The following is a 15,938-nucleotide window of genomic DNA, read 5'->3' as shown; positions in this document are numbered from 1 at the left end:
TTAATGCTAATGGCAGGAGGGTGGAAAAGCCTGATACATTTTCATTTACCCTACAATCCACCCCCTCAGGGTTTTCCGCCACACAATCTATATACAAGTTATATACAAGTTTCCTTTGGTGAATTATGAACACTGCAGCCATGACCCACAAAAATAAATAGAATACAACTGAATATAGCAATGCAATACAACAGAACACAAGTCCAGGCAGGGCACCAACCTAGGGGCAAAAGACAAGATTATTAGCACCAGATGATCCACTGCGTCTGCTGCTGAAGGCGCTACTCATGCGAGGGAGGGGAGCCACTCACAGCATCTGCTGTTACATGCCAGGAACCGTGAGGCTTGCTGGTCTTCTCCATCTGTGGTCTCGGCCACAAACCACACACCGCATCCACCCCCAGGATGCACTCACTCTTGGATTGGTGATTCTATACTCTCTGGGGGTAATCACCCAAACCTCAGGGTTTGTCTGCTGTCATTCCAACATTCAACTTTCATAGCCACCAATGCAACACACAGACCCCTGCACTCAGGTCAACCCTTTGCACAAGCACATGGGTCGGGGATCCATGGATACAAGCTCCACATGCGGCCTTTCTTGGGTCCCCTGTAGGACCGCAGGGATCCATCATTAATGTTAATGGCAGCAGGGGGGAAAAGCCTGATAATTTTTCACTTACCCTACAATACCCAAGATGTTCTTTACTGTTTATCTTTTGGGTGGGAGAATGAAGTGTGATTGCCTGAGTCCCAAGGGATTTGGGGGTGACTTTTGTTACGGTATATCAGAAGTTTTGTAAGCATAAGGGTGTTGTTTATCTTGCTTACCACTGATCCCAGAGCCTAGACGTGTGCCTGTTAACACAGGCACTTAGTAATTAAGTGGTGAAAGAACCAGTGAGCTCTTCAATTAGTTAGTGAATAATTCACTAAGACCTTTCTGATTAAGGACAGTCCACTAAAGGCTGTAGGGCAGGGACTCTCAAATGCAGCTATATATTTGATGTACCTGGGGAGCACTCACAACCTCATCACCTCCTTACAGGACCTATCTTCAAATATAGTCACGTTGTGGGGTTGGGCTGCAACATAAATATTTTAGTGTGTGTTGGGGGGGCACCTTGAGGTGGGGAGGTATAAATATTCGGTCTGTAAGGGGCTTGTTACTCTAAGTGTGGTTTGTGGACCACCTTCTGCAAGCATCACCTGGGTGCTGGTGGTGGGGTAGGGGTGATTGACCTGTTGAGTCAGAAACTGAATTTTATTACGTTCCCTTAATAATAGAAATCAGTGACTGGGAAGCACTACTGTGGACCCTAGGGATACAGACGCTCCACTGCTGCTTGGGGCCATGAAGTGGGGAACAGTGGGAAGAAAGACTGGGGCTGCTGAGGGTCAGGCTGGGAAGTTTGAACCCAACTGGGCAGGCAGTGGAGAGACAAAGACCTTCAGCATGGTAACAATAAGACTGGAATGCCCTTTCAGGAAAAAAGCCCTCCTGCTGGAATCCAATGTCTCAGAATATCACCTTCTCCTTCAGGTGCTACTCCCAGCAGCCAGCTTGCTGCAGCTCATGGATGTTCGACAGAACTGCTGTGACTTCCTGCAGTCTCAGTTGCATCCCACCAACTGCCTGGGCATCCGTGCATTTGCAGATGTGCACACTTGCACCGACCTTCTGCAGCAGGCAAACGCGTATGCAGGTAATGGGGAGCCAGCCTGCGGCACCTCCTCCGAGCTTGTGGATTTAATAACCCGATCTCTAGTGGACTCCTCAAAGATTATAGTGGACCCCTCAAAAGAGCACAGAGAGAAGTGTGCTCTGCTGTGAAGCAGTTATAATTTAGTCATGGAGACAAGACCCAGGTGGAAAGATAATTAACAATAGAAGAGTTCAGCTCCTTGCCAAGTGGAATATGATTAATGGCCAGATGGATGGTACAGACAGTAATCTTAATGGGGGAAGAGTAAATTTAGCTAGGTCTTGAAATATATCTTTTTTTTTTTTTGCCATTTAAGAATTTCTATTTTGATCAACGTGTTCTACAAACATGATTTTAAAAGCCAACACTTTTGCAAGGTATAAGCAAGAGTCCCCTGCCCTGCCTTTCCACACCAAGTCTTGCTCTCAATTGCCATTCACTTTAATTTTTATAAGAATAAAAATGTAGGTTGTGATTCAGCTAAAAGCTACTTTGTCTTCTATTTACCTCCATTTATCTAAGTAATATGTAAATACCACTATTTTTGGATTTATTTTAGATATTATCTGTTGACTTCTCATGGAAGATTGTACTTTCATAGACTTTCCCTCATATATATATGCCCTTCCCCTCTCTTTATTCTCCTAATATCAATCTAAGTTATGTATTTGCAGTTTTTTAAATAAGAAAAATATTAATAATTGTCTTTTCTTTTTGCACACTGAACTTTCTTGCAAGACAGATACAACTGAACAGTCCTTAGATCATCAGATAATCTGTTGATTCCATTTTATTTTTCTTGGAGATAGTCATCCTGCTAGAACTTGTCATGCTGTTATTTTGATGGGGTTTTGGGAGGGTCTAGAAATGAACATGAGTGTTTAGTCCCCATGTTTAGCTGGAAATAAATCTTCATTTCTGTTTATATTAACTAGAGGATGGGGCTCATGAGTTACCTAGGAAACTGTGTGGTCATTTAAATGGACAGATTCTGTTATACCACCTCCTTCCCTTGCAATAAAGCATCTTACTACCCCCCAACCCCCAAAATAAATAACATCATGGCTACTATTCTTTTCTGTGTCTCTTGTCCAGACAATATCTGGGAATTATTGAGGGCCTCTTGGCTGCTCACCTCACAGCTCCCTATCCTAGGTTAGCTCCTTGGTGTACAGCAAGAAGCATTCGCTCTGTTTCTTGGTATCCTTTTGTTCTTTGATCAAGTCCCAGACCCCAGGAGCCTGTGCAAACTCTCGTTTTCCCCTGAAGTCTATTTCTCAGGCCACATAGGCGACCAGTTGATAAGATGATCTTGACAATGATGATTTTTGTGAGAACATTTTGTGAAGAACATTTTGTGAAGCCCAATTCTGAATTCTGCTGACTCTTCCTGGCTCTGAACCTTGACTCTTTTTTTTCTGTTGTGCTCTTATGCCCCTCTTTCCCTGTATCTTCCCCACCCCCTTTCCACTTTTTGCCAAGGGGGTCCTGGCTCTCTCTGGAGAGGGCTCTCCAGCCCAGCCTTTGAAGAGGCCATTCTCCTGAGGGATGTGCTCAGGCTTAGTTTCAGCAGGATGGGAGACTTGGCCAAGGCCCAGGTTCAGCACATCAACATCTGCTGGAGCAATGGCAAAGGGAAGGTGCTGAGATGCCAGGAATTCCGGCTCTTCTGCCTTCTTTCCCTCCCAGCCCTCTCCTAAGTAGAGTGTGCATGCATGCATGTCCACTCAGCACACACCCCATCCTGTCGTCTTTGGCTCACACTGTCCTCTGTGATTTGGAGCATGTACTGAGCCTTATCTTTAGCACAGCCTCCCAGGTTTTTCTAGCCAGGCTTTCTCCTACTTTCAAACCTCTGTTTTCTCCTTTGTGCCTTTCACTATCAGACAGTGTGGAGAAGGTGCAGTTGGGAACACTGTTGTGTTGGAGGTGCTAGATCCTGAGGTGGTCTCGGCGATAGACTAGGTTCTGTCAGCACTGTGTGGGCATGTGTATGTGCAGATTATTTTCATCCAGCATTTATCGATCCCTCACTTTGGGGCATACCCTATGCTATGCCTTTTATGTGCATCAATCTCATTTAATGCATACATCAACTGAAGAAACTAAGGCACAGAGAGATGAAGACATCTCTTGGGTCACACAGCTGTTAGAGATAGAGCTAGAACAAACTCAGACAGTGTTGACTCCAAGCCAGTGTTCATAATAACTACTGCATTCGACTGCTCCAGGGCCCATTTGGACATGGGGTGGCCCTGTGAATTGTTAGCTGAGGGGGGGTTGGTTGCTATCATTGGCGTTTTCATTGGAAGTGTGAGCCTGGAAGACTATGTCACGTAGTCACCAAATCCCAACAACCAGACGGTGCAGACAGATGACCAGCTGTCTCTGCTAGACATGCGGTGTTTAGTCATCTTGGGCGGGGGCTGGAACGAGATGTGGATGTCTTCTCGGGAGCATGTGGAGTCTGCATGTGTGAGCCCTCCTACTTCCCTGGCTTGGTCAGCGTGACTTCAGGCTGACAGCCTCCTCCCTGTGATGCTTCTTTATAATCCTCAGCTATGCAGGGAAATCAGTTTTTAGGTGGGATGTGAATGTAGTGTTTGATAAGCCCAAGATGAAAGGACATTCAAGGAGGCGTGTGAAGGTAAGACTGTACAGTGTTTAAGAGAAGGAAGTAAAAACTGATTGTTTACTCCCTTACACCCACCCACACAGTCCTCTTTATTTTCTTTGGTCTTGTACCTGCTGACAATCTATGGAACCTGGCACCCAGCCATCATTGCCTCTTGAAACAGTTGCCACTTCCTTGCACCTTTCCTGTGGAGATATGGACACCACTAGTGTTGGCAACTGAGGCCACAGGCTTCCCTGGGCCTATGCCTTGCATTACAAGTTGTTTAAAGTCAACAACCTACAAGGAGACCTTCCAGATAAGAAATAAAGATCAGACCAGCTTTGAGCCGAGTGACCCCTGGCCTCTTTTCTTCTCTTTATGGTGGGGGTAGTACATCCTGTCCCCTTTCCAGTATATATATATAGATGTAGATAGATAGATGTAGATAGATCTATGTATCTGTCAGTCTATCAATATCTGTCTATCTACCAATCATCTAACAATAGGTAATGCTTTTTAACTTATCTTAATAAAGGCATTCCTTATACTTTTTTGGGACTTACTAGAACATGCTGAAATTCTCCCCTGACTCTTATGTGTGGATATATCATATTCTTTTTATCAGCTGCGTCATATGCATGAACTATAACTCTCTTAACCAGTCCACTGTTGATGGACATTAATGTTGCCACATTTTTCTTTTTCATAAAATGCTTCAGTGGGAATTCTTATACAGGATAATTTGGAGTATGCTTGCTGGTATATGAGTAAGGTATCATCTTGGGAGCATAAAGTAGCTCAAAGAGAGTGTATTTTTTTTTTAAAGATTTATTTATTTATGCATACAAGAACTGGGGTACAGGCCAGAGGTGTGGGGGGTGAGAGAATTCACCAGAGACAGAGTGGGGAACAGAACAGGCAGATCGACTGAAATGCACTGCTGAGGGGAGCAGTGGGTGAGTCAGGAGAGGTCTGCTGCACCATGTGGGTAGCTCTCTGGCCAGGGATTGAACTCATGCTGCAGTGGCTGCGGATAGCTTCATAGGTTGCGTCTAAACCCTTTGCGCCACCAGGGAAGCCCAGGAGAGTGTGTTTTTTAAAAAGGAATAAATATCAACTTGCTTACTGGAAAAAGTAACTTTTTTCAAAGTCATCTCATGCCTCCTGGTACATCTCCAGCCCTCTGGTGCAGACACTGAGAGGTGGACATGGTGCTCCCCTGGGAGCTGGGGTGCATCTCTCCACCCAGCTGCCTGTTCAGTTTCCTGTTTGGAATGGGCCTGTCTCTTCCTGCTGTGGCCATCCCTCCTGCTGCCTCTGCATCCAGTTTTCCCCTAAGTGTTATGGCCCCAGATTTTTGCTGTGATATGTATTTTTCTGGGACTGGGCAAGGGTGTGCCCCATATTTAAGAACTCACTGCTCAAACCCTTGCCCCCAGCTGATGTTGTCACAGTCCTCCTAGGCAACAAGTAATTGGGAGAGGGACCCTGCTGTTTTGCACAGCCTGTTTCTTAACCCTCATTACTATTTGCAAGGACTGCTTAATCTTTAACCACAGAGGCCAGGTTTATGGGGACTTTGTCTGGTAATTGGACAGCCATGCACTGGGCCATCAACAGAGCTGATTGGAGGGATGTTAATGGAACTCCATTAATGAAGTTGCAATTAAAATTCTTTGGACATGTTTATATCAGTCTGCCAAAGCTGAGCTGAAACCCTCCAGCCATGGGATGGAAAAGCCATCGAATTTCACGTGTTCATGGAGAGAAATTGGCCTTTTCTTGGATTGGTTGAATCATTTGAGATCATGGAATGAAGTGGTTTAACTAAGGGTAGCAAAAAACTTTGACAAAACACTTAGAACACATGAACCTCTTACTCAGTGAGGGTTGCCTTATGAAATTGCTGCCTCCAACTTGGCATCATAAAATAATTATGCTGCTGATGATAGTAATGGTGGGCGTTTTACCATTTCTGAACACATACTGTGCCAAGCACGGCACTGCAAACTTCATAGGAATTCTCATTTTTGTCACTTAGCTATAAGTGGTGGTTGTTTCTCCAATGTAGAAATGAAGAAACTGGGGTTCCAGAGAGACTTAGTGTTTTGCCAAGGGTCACACAGTTTTGTAAGTGGCCATGCTGGGACTCACAGTGGGCTGGCTGACTGTGGCGCCTGTGTTCTGAGCCCCCTCCTGTCTGCATCCTTCCAGGCGAGCACCGCCTCTCTCTTCATGCCATTTGCATCACTTCTGTTCCTCCTGATTTTATGCCTCTAACTTGCAGGTGGCAAATGAAGCAGTAGTCCAGACCAGGTAATTTTTGTGGCTAGCTATTCTCCTTGTTGGGATTTTAGGAAACATTGCTTCTGGTGTTGAAGCAATAGCACTATAACTGGACAGTTTTGATATAGCCCTTTGTTCTATGTGTATGTGAGAGAGAGAGAGAGCAAGAGCAAGAGAAAGCCCAGGACCAATATATATATTTCTGGAATTAAGTCAACATGGAAAGAAAGCTCATATCTCACCATCATCCCTAGGGAGGATAGAGGCAGTCTCAGGGCTGGTGGTCATGACCTTTGTCATGATGTTCCTTGTGGGATGAGGTCAAGGTAGGGCTCTCTTACTTCCCTGTGAGAGCTGAGTCTTCTCCCTGGAGCAGGGTAACTACAGGCCCTAAAAGCCAAAGCTTACGTCTGCCTTCCCAAAATAGAGAAATAGGGGCGAGAGAGAGATATTTAAAGCAGCTCTGTTGTGCTTCTTCACCTTGCTGAAATGATTTTATTTGTGTGTCTACCCCTGCCAGCCAGTATTTTCTAGGGGTATGGCCTATGGTTCCATTCACAGATACTCATGCTAATTCCCTGGAGCAGCTGGTCCTGGGAAAAATGGGATTTATTTCATCTCTGCAGGTCAAGAAGTCATAGATGGATTATCAGTTGCATCTGTTCTGGACCTGTAGTTTAGATTCACCTGATCAAAACCTTACACTTATTTCATCCCTTTAATAGAATCGAGGGACTTGGGACTAGTTTGGGAGGCTGTCTGCGCCCTAGGCAGTCCTGAATGGTGGATGTTGAAGTACAATGATAATTTTAGATCTCAATCTGTGCAGACATTGTATTGCACACTGAGGATTCAACCTCAAGCAAGACAGAACTTCCCTCTTGGGTTTACAGCCCCACTATGAAAGAAAGACCTCAGAAGATACAACAAACAGGTTGATTAGGGCTCTCATAATTTTTTATTTCCTGTTTTGGGGATACAGAAGAATATCACCTCATTTAGTTTGGTAGACAGATCTCAATTTAGGGATTATGGCTGAGATTTAAACATTTTGGTGGATGTTAAAATGTTTAGAATGTGACTACTCTCTAAACCTTTTTTTAAAAAAGAAAGTTTTTTAGATTTATACTCTCTGTTTCTTTGTAGTGCCCCTAAGATAGATTCGGGTGCTCTGATGTCTATATTGGATTTTACCTCAGTGGCCTGCTTAGGACAAGTTTTTATTGTCTTGGGAACTAAGATACTCATTCAAATGTTTGTTATTATTCAAACAACCTTGGTTTTAAAACATGTCTCTACCGCTTACTGATCTGTGTGATCTTCAGGACATGACCTGGACATTCCAGACTTCTGTTTTTCCATCCACCTGTAAAATGGGAATATTAATGTTTACTTTAGTAGGACTTCAGGGAAAAGTAAGGGACATGACATATGTAAAGCTCTAGCACAATGTTAGCTACTATTAGAAAATGCCCTCAGCTTTCTCCAGGCTTGCTTCCTTGAAAACACCTACTTCCTTTCCTGGGAAGATGTAACCCGGTTTTCTCACTTTTTCAATATCAGGAAGATATGTGCATACTGCTTGGTGAAGAAAGTACTTGAAGTTATCTGGTGTCCTGGATACCATCCCTTTCCATAATTTCTCATCGAAATGGACAGGAACAGACCCAATGTGTTTCATTAGTGAACTTGAAATTTAAACACTATGTGTTACTTAGAATAAAATCTGGCTAATTAGGACTTTTAATCAAAACTCCTAATTAGGTGATTTTCCCCTCCTATATTTTCATTTTTTAAGAAAAGAAGAAGTCAAGAAAAGTTAGGTTATTAATGGAGAATTCCTCATTCAAGAGTCCCCTGCATACTTGTCCTATTCCCTAAGATCTAGTCTTGCCTGCCTCTCCATTATGTCTCCTGGAGTCTAGCATAGTTCCCCATGCTTAGTGGGTGCTCAATAAATATTTGTTAGTTGAATGAAGACTCAGCCCAAGAGTCTAGTGACACTGAACTATTGCTTTTCCTGCTTGCATGCTTTTATTTATACTTGGAGTACCTCTCTTGCTCATGGTTCTATGGACTTTGGGTTAGAGTTATTGGTGTGTTGTCTTACCTGCCTTATAAGCCAGCAGGCTCCTAGGAGGCATCAGCTCTGCTTTTTTCATTTTTTTGAAGAAACACAGCATTATTGAGCACTTGCATGGGCTTGGTAAGTGCGAGTTACATATATTTGCTTATTTAATGCTTAGCTCCATCTAATTTAGGAAAGTGAGTACCTTGTATCACTACAAAGTTTGTTGAACTCAGTGGAATTAAGGGGGGTCTCTAAGACTTTTGGGGTCCATAGTCTCATCTATAGCACCTGCAGTCTCAAAAGAGGTATCTAATACTGTGCAGTTTCTCTGAGAGCACTGCTGCCCACAGAATTGGATGCCGTGAAGTAGAAACAGGCTGGTATTTTTCGTTTTCATTTCAACACGGTTCCTTAAAACTCTCAGAATACACTAATACATATTATAGCCTTGAGATTTAAAAGAACCTAAACACACATCCTATTTCATAGATGACGAAGCCAAAACCTGGAAAGAAGTGACTATAAAAGGTGGAGCTAGGATTGAACCCAGCTCAACCCTGGTCAATGAACTCTTAGCCAGTGCTCTTCACTACCCCCTCCCTTAATACACTGAAAGCAAACAAGCAGTGTTAAAGGCAGAAGCTGATTTTCAGGGTGTTATCTTCGGGAAACAGAGTGAGGTCTTTCCAGGATATGCCAGGGAAGAAGCCTGACTTGAGTATAAAGTCTGTTGGGGAACTCCTATTTCTCAGGAAGTGGAGTTACCAGAGCATCCTGTTCCTATTTTTTCTATCCCATTTCTCTGGAGTATTGCTACCAGAAAGGAGACTCTGGGGGCTCAGCCCTATCTCCCTACACTGAAGGGTAAAGTGAGGGAGTTGTCTTCTTTCCCTTCTTTCTTGGTCTCTTCCTGTTCCTGTCCTTTAACTCTCCAGGGTCCCTGGGTGCCAGCCCTGGTGAGAAGCTGCTGCCCTTTAACTCCGTTGTTGCCCCATCCCTGCCAGACCTTGCTTCCTGGGAGGATTTCTGAAGGGATTTCGGTGGGAGGTTCTAAATGGGCAAAGAGAGAGCCCAGTCCAGAAAGAAGGGCTCTAGATTCCAGCCCTGCAGTGCCCCAGAGAGTGGAGGAGGGCTAGAGGGCTGACTGCTTTCTGCTTTGAATTACCTTTGAGAATTTCTGGCTTGCTCACCAAACCACCTATGTCACCGTTCTTTCTTTTTCTTCCTTCTCAAAATCCAGACTATCTACTTCAGTTTTAAGAGCTGTGGAAAATTAATTTTCACAGCCCAGAATTAGATTCTCCCAATTCCACCTATTATCTTCACTTTTTTCCTTCCGTCAAATGTCAGTTTTTGTCAACCAGAGATAAACATGGGAAGGCTGGTGTGGCTCTGGGCCACGGGGATTTTTTTTTATTAATTAATGAAAAAAAATTTCGTACATTGTTGTAGTCTCCATAGTTTTCCCACCACCTGTGAAGCATCACCGTATTTGTCTTCCTTCCCTGTTTGCCCCCCTCTCCTGCCCCTCCTTTTCTGTATGCCTCAGTTCTGTGGTCAGCTTGCTAATTTTGACTATTTCTTGACTTTTTGTTTGGTTTCTCTATATTCCACATGTAAGTAAGACCATCCAGTATTTATCTTTTTCCTTCTGACTAATTTCAGCTAGCACAATCCCATCCGGCTCCATCTGTGTTGCCATAAATGGCATAAGTTTGTCTTTTTTTTGATCACTGAGTAATATTCCATTGTATAAATATACAACTTTTTGATCCATTCATCTATTTTGGGGCATTTGGGTTGTTTCCATATCTTGGCTATTGTAAATAGTGCTGCAGTAAATATAGGAGTGCAGGTTTCCTTTCGAATTAGTGTTTTTGTGTCTTTTGGGTAGATGCCTAGGAGTAGAATCACTGGATCATGTGGTAGATCCATCTTTACTATTCTGAGGAACCTCCACACAGTTATCCATTGTGGCTGGACCAGTTTACATTCCCACCAGTGTAAGAGTGTTCCTTTATCTCTACATCCTCACCAGCATTTGTTGTTTCTGGTTTTTGTTTAATGTGAGCCGTTCTTACTGGATGAGGTGGTATGTCACTGTGGTTTTGATTTGCGTTTCCCTGATGACTAGTGATGTTGAACGTTTTTTCATGTGCCACCACAGGGATATTTGCCTAACTCTGGCTGAGCTCAGCCTTGACTTGTCCACGGAGCTTTCATGTCCTGAACTTTGTCATGGTGTGGTGACTACTTTCACTCTCTGATGTTTCTTGGGTGTTATTGGTAGATAGGGGACTGGTCTGAAGACTTCTTGGGCATGTAGTCCTGTTATTTTCATAGCCTCCAGATGAAGAATGATTTCCCATCATCCAAAGATGATTGCTCTTTTGCACACCCATTAATCACAACTAAAAATTTTTAAGGGCAACATACATACAAGGGTCCTTGGCACCAGAGCCAGCAGACAGGGCTTCAGGTGGAGGCAGGACCCACACTATTCACCCTGACAAGGGTGTTCTTATACTCTGCTTGGTACCTGTGGTCATTCTCATGTAAGACTGATGATGTGCAGGGGAATACATCACATATATCTTTGTTCTACTGAGATCAATAGGATTGTATACGGATCATTAGTACAGGAGAATATGTGTGAAAGAAACAATGGGAAAGTTGGCTAACTTGCAAGGGAAGGGCAAGCACTGGTAATAGGCCAAAGATGGTATTGATACAAGATGGAGTCACTTTGGTTTTCCTACACCTATAGAGAAGCAAGCCCAGCTACTTACTTTATGACAGTTGCTTCCCTTCATAAAGGAGTTGATGTTTAATGCTTTGTCTTTTGTTGGTGGGAATGCAAACTGGCCCAACCACTTGGACAGCTGTGTGGAAGACCCTCAAATTACTAAAAATGGATCTATCATATGACCCAGCAATTCCACTTCTAAGAATCTACCCAAAGAACACAAAAACATTAATTCAAAAGGAAACCTGCACTCCTATGTTTATTGCATGACTATTTACAATTGCTAACATATTGTAAAAGCCCAAAAAAAGATGACTGGATGAAGAAGATGTGGAATATATACATAGTGGAATACTACTCAGCAATCAAAACAGATAAACTTATGCCATTTGCAGCAACATGGATGGAGCTGGAAGGGATTATCCTCAGTGAAATAAGTCAGAAGGAAAGAGAAATATATTGGATGGTATCATTTATAGGAGGAGCATAGGGAAACCATACAAGGGATCAGGAGGGAAAAAAAAAGACAAAACTAGCAGGCAAAATATAAATCAAGACATTCAGCAGCAGGGAAGGAGAGTGAGAGGGATCAAAACAGGGGAGGGAAGAGCACAACAGTCTATGGTGACTGTTCATGAGTATCTTGGTGGTGGTAATTTTATGGGGACAACACCTAAGAGGAAAACTCAAACACTCTACAAAATGAACAATGATGTAAAAACATAAATTTAAATTTAAAAAAAATTTAATTTTTTTTTAAACAAATATTCACAGTCTCAGGGTAGGCAAGCTTAATTGTGAACTTGATCATCTCATTAGGCTGGCAGGGAGCAGGTGGGAACCCCTTTTTTTCTAGTGAAAGGAAAGGTTATTTATAACTCAATCTCTTAAAAAAATATTGTTAGTTATCATTTTTTAAAAAGGTTTTTTATTTATGCATACAAGAGCTGTGGTGTAGGCCAGAGGTATGGGGTCAGTGAGAGGATTCATCAGAGAGAGTGGGGAGCAGAACAGGCAGAGCCACTGAAATACACTCCTGAGGGGAGCAGCAGGTGAGGCAGGAGAGGTCTGCTGTGCCATGTGGATCATCTCCCTGGCCAGGGATCAAACTTGTGCTGCAGTGGCTCCCATAGCCTCATAGTGCTGAGACTTAACCCCTTGCGCCACCAGCGAGGCCCCTTAACTCAATCTTTGAGAGTAAAATACTAAGCAAAATTGTTTCAACATAAGTTAAAAATTATTTCTATCTTAAATTTGGTATTTTTTAATGAAATTGATGAATGTGAGAGAGAGACTTGGTATGCTCTGGCTTTCATTTACATTATGCAGCTGCACAAAGTTGAATTTCAGTAGCATCCCAGGGATGGATTCTGAATTTCACTTGATCAGCTAGCAGGTAACTGGGTGGAATAGCCCTCTAATCATCCAAGAGATGATTACTACTGGGCCAGAGAGGGGCCACCAAGGAAGATGGGAAGAGGCCTGATGTCTGGAGGGCAAAGAGCACAGAGGCTCCCTGGGGTGATGGTATAGGGTGTTGGGAGAACTGAGAAAGGGACAAGTTCTGGGGCAAATGATAAGGGATCTTATCATCACTACATCTGCTGTGCTAGTAATTGTCGGCTTTGGAGCTGGCTCTGGAGCTGGCTCGCCTTGAAAATGTTTGCCAAATGCTTTCACAAATCCTTTATCATCAGAGAGTGAGAGGGAGGCAAAACCACCAGTCTTGTCCCATTTTACAAATGAGATAGTGCGGCCCAAGGAGGTGAAGCCATTGGCATTTTGCTGCCTCTGCAATAGCAGAATGGTGGCCTGGGCAAATGTCAGAGTAGGAATTGTCCCTGGCCTTTCTTTTGTGTGGACCTCAGGTCTGAGGGTGTTTCTCATTCTAGCTATGCCCAAATTCCCCTCTGTCTTATAGTCTCCACAGTCCTGGCTGCTGTGGATTGTTCCCATTTTGGGGGCCCAGGTGGGTAGCTCAACACATGGAAAGTTGCTGAGGTGGGCCACCTTATAAACCAGAGACTCAATCTAGTAGGCTTGACTTTGGGCTTTAAAGGATGACCCCTCCTGCCAACCTTCTAATGTTGACTTTGTACTACAACCCCCAGAGACTTCCCAGCCACACAGCAGTTCTGACCCACTTTGGGCTGAGCTGCAGGGGGCACCGTTTGCAACTCTGCCAGCTTGTGCCTTGAGGGGAAATGAGCTCAATTAAGTGCCTAGGTCCCAGTGAGGTTTTTCTTCAACACCGTTATTAATCTCATGGAGCATGGGAAAAAAATACAACCTCACATTGCTCTGTCCCATTTTTATTTATGTCTATGTTCAGGACAGAGAATCACACGGGGAGGGTGAGACTGGGGTGGGTGGGGGGTCGAGATGCCTTTGGTACTGAATTAAAAGGCAAGCTTCTCTCCAGCCAGGCTATGCTTTCTCCATGCCTTGCTATCTCTCCCCGTTTTTCCTGCCTTCCCAACTCCCAGTCGCCAGGACTCCACTCTGAATCCCACCAGTTGTCGTGGCCTTGGTTCATGGAAGGGCTGGAGTGTGTTATAACTTTGTTTTCTGAACTTCTGCTTTTTTTTGGAACAGAGCAGCACTTTCCAGAAGTGATGCTGGGGGAAGAATTTCTTAGCCTAAGTCTGGACCAGGTATGCAGCTTGATATCCAGTGACAAGCTGACCGTTTCTTCAGAAGAGAAGGTATGGCATGGCCCTTTGGTGAAATAGGGGCATCACTTTGGAGGTGGTTATGGGAGGGACTTGTGGGTCAATGAAATGTCTTCTTTTTCAGAGAAAAATCAGAACTTAATTTTTCTCCTTTTAAAAAAGCTCTCTGGTGCTCACTTTGGCAGTACATATACTAAAAAATATCTTCTGTACCATGCCCACTACATTCGCCCTCTGGACCCTTAAGGAAGAAATAGGATGATGATGATATTGGTGACAAAACTGCCTCCAATTACTGTCCACTTACAGTTTGCCACACGCTGTGCTAAGTGCTTCATGTTCTTCATTTCATTCGACTTCCATTCACCGCAGCACCGTGAAGCAGGTGCTGCTGTCCCCACATTGCACATGAGGAAAACTGAGACTCAGGCATTAATTAGCTTGTGCAAGGTCGCTCAGCTGGTCACTGCAGATCTGGGGTCTCCTTGACCCCTGGCCTTAATAACTGTCCAAGATGGCCTGTTGTGCTACAGAGCACTTAAAGCAGTACTGACCTTTGAGGACATCTCCAAAGGGGTTGGAGTTTTGACTGATGAACAATCTGAAGTCCACAGAGGACATAGGAACTCGTGAAGATTACATAGTTAGCTAGTGGCCACCCCATGACTAGAAGCCAGGTCTCCTGACAGCCAGTCCCCTAACTCACTGGCCACACACCTCTTCCTTTATACTGGAAGCTGCTTCTACCCATTGCTCAGCTGACCCATCATTGCTGATCTGTCTTACCTCCAGGCCTTCCCTCTCACTGATCTGTTGCTTGGATGATTCTCCCTTTCCTTCTTCACCTGTTAAATTCTAAACTGGCTCAGATTCCTCTTCCACCAGGAAGATTGTCTTTCCTCCAGGACCTGTGGTCTACTATACTGAAAAGAACATAGGCTTTGGCATTATTCTGCAGTGTCCAGATCTCACCTCTAGCGTTTATAAATTAATTCTGTGACCTTGGGTGAGATGCCATGCCTCTCGATCTGTTTCCTCATTTGTGAAGTAAGGACAGTAATAGAACATATTACACAGGGTGGCTGTGGGGGTTAAATGTGATAATGTGTGTAAAATGCCTGGTAGAGACCCGATACCTAGTAGGTGCTCAGTCAATGTAAGCTGAACTTACTGTTGACCTTGCCTCTGTAATTAACCCCGCCCTCCTCTAAGTTTCAGGATAGCACTCACCCGTTCTGCTTGTCATTGTAGTTAGTTCTGAACTGGTGTTACCTCCTTCACTCAACTGTGAGTTCCCTACCGGTAGGGACCAACTCTTACTCATCTTTGTTTCCTCTGAGATGCTCAATAAGTGCTTCTAGAATTAACCTACTCCACTCTTAGTGTCCAAGCTTGAGTCCTTTTCCTCCAGGAACAGTCAAGGATAAGAATTTTACAATGCAGTTGAGGCTGTGTCCAAAGAATGGGGTGAAACCTCAAGTCCCACCCTCTTTTCCTGCAAAAGTTCGATCAAGGAGAACTTTTTGATCATTGGAACTGAGGACTGCCCCAGGATTTCAGAAAATCCCCAGAGCATTTGGCACAACAAAATGGACTCTTTTTAGGTTCAGGGAATCCTCTGTGTCCATTAACTGATCTGAAGCTGCGCACCCAAGGGAAGGAAAGCTTCCTGTCCTGACTTCAGCAAAAGAGGATTCTTTTGTTTCTGTGTATTGTCTTCTGGGTTTTGCTACCAAGTTGGGACAATTTGAAGGAGTCTTCCATTCACTTGATTGGTTATATGAATGTTGGGGCTGTTGGGCAGTTTGGGGCCTCCTTAGGCATGTCCTCTCAAACAGGT

General features: G+C 43.9%; 1 protein-coding gene across 1 annotated transcript in view; it reads left to right on the top strand.

Moving 5' to 3' along the window:
* Nucleotides 1–15,938, top strand: part of KLHL3 (kelch like family member 3) — a gene marked incomplete at both ends in the record, with an annotated part of 112,314 nt that overhangs the window by 53,381 nt on the left and 42,995 nt on the right. The window contains 2 exons of the mRNA XM_084252621.1: nucleotides 1,544–1,706; nucleotides 14,022–14,131. Of these exons, the coding sequence (XP_084108747.1) occupies nucleotides 1,544–1,706; nucleotides 14,022–14,131 (273 nt within the window). The remainder of the gene's footprint in view (nucleotides 1–1,543; nucleotides 1,707–14,021; nucleotides 14,132–15,938) is intronic.

The sequence above is a fragment of the Talpa europaea genome, assembly GCF_964194135.1.
Source record: "Talpa europaea genome assembly, chromosome: 13".
NCBI classification, from domain to species: domain Eukaryota; kingdom Metazoa; phylum Chordata; class Mammalia; order Eulipotyphla; family Talpidae; genus Talpa; species Talpa europaea.
The sequence above is the reverse complement of the archived record's forward strand: the minus strand, read 5'-3'. Positions and strand labels throughout refer to the sequence as shown.